At 33.2% G+C, this 5,482-nt stretch overlaps 1 protein-coding gene across 1 annotated transcript in view; it reads right to left on the bottom strand.

Annotated features, from left to right (window-relative positions):
• Positions 1-5,248, bottom strand: part of LOC111622719 (probable 28S rRNA (cytosine(4447)-C(5))-methyltransferase) — a 79,158-nt gene extending 73,910 nt beyond the window's left edge. The window contains 1 exon segment of the mRNA XM_023365139.1: positions 5,090-5,248. Within this exon segment, the coding sequence (XP_023220907.1) occupies positions 5,090-5,186 (97 nt within the window). The 5' untranslated portion in view covers positions 5,187-5,248.
• Positions 5,249-5,482: the final 234 nt, after the last annotated feature.

The raw sequence follows: 5,482 nt of genomic DNA, 5'->3' as shown, positions 1-5,482 counted from the left end.
GTACTGATTGAAGCAAACTGCCGAATAACAACACGTGAAATCACTAAGAGATTAAATTTGTCAAATTGAACTGTTTATGATTACTTGAAACAAATTGGTTTTGTTTCAAAGCTTGATATATGGGTTCCACATGTTCTTAAAGAGAGATGCTCTCTTTGGTGGGATTTTAAGGAAATTTTTTTTTTGGAGCTTTTACCAGACAATTTAACAATTGATTCGAAAGTATAAAAATAATTAAATTGAGTAAGCAAGCATATTGAATATCTTCAAACAGAAAAGGTGGCCAGAATTGATCAAGAAAACAGGTGTAGTGTTTTACCACGATAATGTCAAATTTCACACAAGTTTGGTAACTCGTCAGAAACTGTTATAACTTAGATGGGATGTGCTATCACACCAATCATATTCGCCGGATCGAGCACACTCAGATTATTATTTGTTCTGGTCTATACAAATTATTTTTAACTGTAACACATTTACTTGAAATGACGATGTCAAAAATCACTTGGATCAGTTTTTGTAAGCAACGATCAAAACTTTTATGAATGTGAAATCATGCAACTACCAGAAACAATGACAACAGGTATTTGACCAAAATGGTTGATATATAATTCAATAAAATATTTACTTATTATAAAAATACTGTTTTTTTTCCATGGAAAAAAACGAACTTACTTTCCGAACAACCCAATATATTATTTGTACGAGGTCTGTTAAAAAAATATATGGACTGTTTGAATTGCGTAGCTCCAGTTGGTTCCAGGGGAATCCGCTTGGTGTTGCTAGGTTTGTACAGATCGTCTGGTGATAAAGCCGTTTCCCAATTACAGATATCTTTATTTGTTGATTAGCTACGTGGTTTTTAGTAAAGTGTGATTTTTTTCGTTTGTCAGATTTCAGAATGAATGACCTGATGGAGCAACGACTTGCTGTGAAATTTTATGTTAAACTTTGAAAATCTGCGACTGAAACATTTGCTATGCTGAACACGGCTTATGGTGATGTTGCTATAAAGCGTATGGCATGTTTCAAGCGGCATGAACATTTTAAGGGTGGTCAACAGTCGATTGAAGACGATGAGCGTCCTGGACATCCTAAGGGTATTGTTCACCACAAGTACCTCCCCCAAGGTTCCACAGTAAACCAGACTTACTATATTGAAGTTCTGAAATGTCTGAGGGACGCCATCCATCACAAAAGGCCAGAAATGTGGAGGAGTGGCAACTGGTTTCTCCATCACGACAATGCTCCAGTCCATTCAACCCTCAGAACTTGTGAGTTTTTGGCCAAACACTCGATCACTGTTCTTTCCCACCCCCTTACTCAACTGACCGTGCTTCTTGTGACTTTTTCTTGTTCCCCAAACTAAAAAAAGACCCTTGAAAGGAAGATTTGAGATGATTCCCAAGATTAATGCAAATGCGATGAAGGTGTTGAAGAACATTACAAAAGAAGTGTACCAGGACTGTTTCAACAAGTGAAAACACTGTTGGGATAAGTGTGTGCATTGAGAAGGAGAGTACTTTGAAGAGGACCCAGACATGTAACTTCTACATAAAGTACATTTTGTTTTATGACGTCAGTCCATGTATTTTTTGAACAGACCTCGTACTTATTTATTTATTATATATATATATATATAATAAATAAATAAGTACGAGGTCTGTTCAAAAAATACATGGACTGACGTCATAAAACAAAATGTACTTTATGTAGAAGTTACATGTCTGGGTCCTCTTCAAAGTACTCTCCTTCTCAATGCACACACTTATCCCAACAGTGTTTTCACTTGTTGAAACAGTCCTGGTACACTTCTTTTGTAATGTTCTTCAACGCCTTCATCGCATTTGCATTAATCTTGGGAATCATCTCAAATCTTCCTTTCAAGGGTCTTTTTTTAGTTTGGGGAACAAGAAAAAGTCACAAGAAGCACGGTCAGTTGAGTAAGGGGGTGGGAAAGAACAGTGATCGAGTGTTTGGCCAAAAACTCACAAGTTCTGAGGGTTGAATGGACTGGAGCATTGTTGTGATGGAGAAACCAGTTGCCACTCCTCCACATTTCTGGCCTTTTGTGATGGATGGCGTCCCTCAGACATTTCAGAACTTCAATATAGTAAGTCTGGTTTACTGTGGAACCTTGNAATAATAATAATTCATATTGTTAATTTAAATAAGAATTAAAATTGTTAATTTGAATGTTTGAAATATGACACATGATAGGGGCGCCTCTAGTGTCCATTATCAAATGGTTACGGGACAGACAGACGGATACCCGTTGAATGGGTTATATATATATAGATAATAAAAATACATACATGCACAGTCTTGCGTTTTTATTAGTCATGTTTTTTTCCATTTGAAAGAGTTACAGAATCTGTCTAATGTCGATTGCTTTTCTCTCTTCTTCAGGATTTTTCATAGGTAATTAATAGTATTGCAATTGTAGAAATCTCAAGCCTCAACCTGGTTTGGATGCCATTCTAAGACTGTTGTTCTGACATCCTCCCACTTCAAAAGATGTTTAATAGTAGATATTGGCATTAATCCTCTTTTTCAGAAGAAAACATATCTCGCAGAGTTTCTTGGTGTTCTTTATTCAAGAGTTCTTGGCGTTCTTCCGTCGTCAGATCAGTTTCCATTATGAACTCTTCGATGTTCTTTATTTCTCAGATGTGATTTTTGTTACTCCTTTAGCTGCTTGAGTCTTCTTGATTATACAGTATTTTTCTTAAATAAGATTGAACTGCGGCCTACTGTAGACCTGTTCAGCGGCCTACTGTAGACCTGGAGATGTACTATACTAATACCATGTGCTTATTTCTATTACATATTATCATTTTTTTTTTTTTGAATTCTGAAGTTCCATTGCTAGTCATGAGATGTCATCAAAGTCAGTAATGTTGGAGTAACAGAGCTTTCTTTTGCCATTGTTTGAAATTTTTATAAACTTTTACAATTATTACTTCAAAACTGCATCCAAAATATAATAGTAAATATAACAGTGGAGATAAATGCAAGAAGCATCATTCTATTACCATAGAAACTAAACCAAACATTATACAACTAAATGCATTAAGTGATAAAAACCATGTTTGAAACACTGGTAATTGTATAGTTCTTACCATAACACATTTTCTTTCTGACCCATATAAAAAAAAACTATAAACAAAAACTGATAAGAGTACTTACGGAATCTGTAACACTTGGGCTGCCATTGCTTAAGCTCATAGAAACAACCAACGATCGCCTGAATGATTGGGCTAGAATTTGGCTAATTAAATGATTAATACAAAGCAATTTGTTACTAGAGGGAGGCATTAGGCACCATCTCTTAACTAAATTAATAATTATAATTTTAATCATTTATTAAATAATTTAGAACCTTCTGGATTCTTTTGAACCTTTATCGAATAATTTAGAACCTTAAGCTTATTTTTGTCATGCAGCAGCACATTGGATGATGGACATGTACAAAATGTGTCACGTGACCCAACTTTGACATCACTCAGTCACATGAAATGTCAGCCACATAACATCTCTGACATATTTCCAGAGAACTTTTCAAACCCCAAAGAGTTTGCTTTAATTATTTATTTAGAATTATAAGCATATAATCTAAATTTTAAAATGATTTGATAATGTATTTATTGTTTTTTATGAAGTTAATACTAAAGGATAATTATCATTATCAAATCTTAAGTTGGTCAGTTTTGTCGTAGGATGTTACAGTATTAGTAGAAACGTAACAAATTATCAAACTGTTTGATAAATTTGGTCTTTGGACTCTAAAGTCCAAAAAGCTCTCAGGAAATACATCAGAGATACTACATGGCTGAAGTTTCTAGGTAGTCACATGACTAAGTAACTTCGAAGTTGGGTCATGTAACACATCTTGAACACGTCCACCTTCCTGCTCCACAACGAAAATAAGCAATGGCAACCTGAATGGTAAATAGTCCTATCAGTTTTTTTTAATAGTGTATTTTGTATGAGTTGGCACCAAATAATTCTATGCATTTTGGAAGTATCTATGAAATATGTATCTTTTAAAACAAATTAGAAAGAAAATGTGTAATGGTAATAAACTATATACAAGGTCTGTCCCAAAAGTAAGTGTATTAATTTTTTATTTAATGACTGTGCAGCTTAACACATCATTAATTGGTATTTTTGCATTGCTAGATATCTTAGCAGCATATATAGACCTGTTTCAGATTGATTGGTTAAGTCAAACATGCACAATTTCTGTTTGTGTAAGATAGCGCTTTAACACATCGTTACATTTGAAATGGAGAAAAATCTCTAACAACGTTACACTACCAAGTTTTGTGTGAAACTCAAGAAATCTGCAATCATCTTGATTGCAGATTTAATCAAGGCTTATGGAGATGCTACCTTATCGAGAAACATGGTGTTTGGATGGCACAAAGATCCAGGGTAAAGACAATGCTTATCATTTTTTTGATAGCCATGGAATTATGCATAAAATAATTTTTACCTTCAGGACAGACAGTTATTCAGGCCTTCTACAAAAATGTCTTGGAATGACTTCAAAAACAGGTCAAGCAAGTCCACAGGAACTTTGCAGAAGATTGAGTGTTGCACCACAATAATGCACCTGCTCACACAGCACTATTAATCTAACTTGTTCAGGAGTGCATATGTATTAGCGAGCTGTTTTTTAGATAAAATTTGTGAATTATTGGATGTTAGCAAGGTGGTCTTAATATAAATAATTACCAGTTTATCCAGTAAGAGTTTGATTTATTGTGCTTCCAAATCAGAAATTACTTTTAAGTAATTCATACATATATAAATTTGCATTTGATACCGACTTAAAAGTAATCTCTACTCCGAATCTCATTAGAGTACAAGTTACCACTTATAACTTCAAATCTGTCGGAGTTATAAGTAGATAAATTGTTATAAATTTCTGAATTACTCTCTGCAGATCTGTGACAACTAATTACAATTTCTTCGTTAATAACAAACAAATCTTTAAGAAGCATTAATTCTTTTCCGGTTCAATTAAAAACCAGAAATCTCGATATAAAATGTTAACATTTCTTAAAATTTTAAAACTAATTACCTTTATTAAATGTAGGAAAAGAAGGAGGTTTCTGTTTCTTTGCTTTCCTACCGGGACCCTTTTTAGTTTTTAAATGAAATTCCCCTTTTCTTCCCATTTTAAAATAAAAACACTAAAATCTTAAAACATGAACAACGCACGTGGATAAAATTCACGACAGCGACCTCTGCATAATTTAAAACTTAAATTGATAATTTACTAATTTAAAATTTTTTTGTCGTTTTTTGTTTATTTTATTTTTATTACTTTAATCTATCTAAAATAAATATTATAATTTTAGTTTTTCAGATATATATATTTTTTCACTTTTTTTTTTACCACAAAAGAGTACAGTACTTTAAAAAGTAGATCTGGAATTTATCAAACTGCCAAAATTCTTATTGTTGACTGGTT

The sequence above is a fragment of the Centruroides sculpturatus genome, unplaced genomic scaffold, assembly GCF_000671375.1.
Source record: "Centruroides sculpturatus isolate CEXI.00-Female unplaced genomic scaffold, Cexi_2.0 scaffold307, whole genome shotgun sequence".
Lineage (NCBI taxonomy): Eukaryota > Metazoa > Arthropoda > Arachnida > Scorpiones > Buthidae > Centruroides > Centruroides sculpturatus.
Note: the sequence above shows the minus strand (reverse complement) of the source record. Positions and strands in the feature narration are given on the sequence as shown.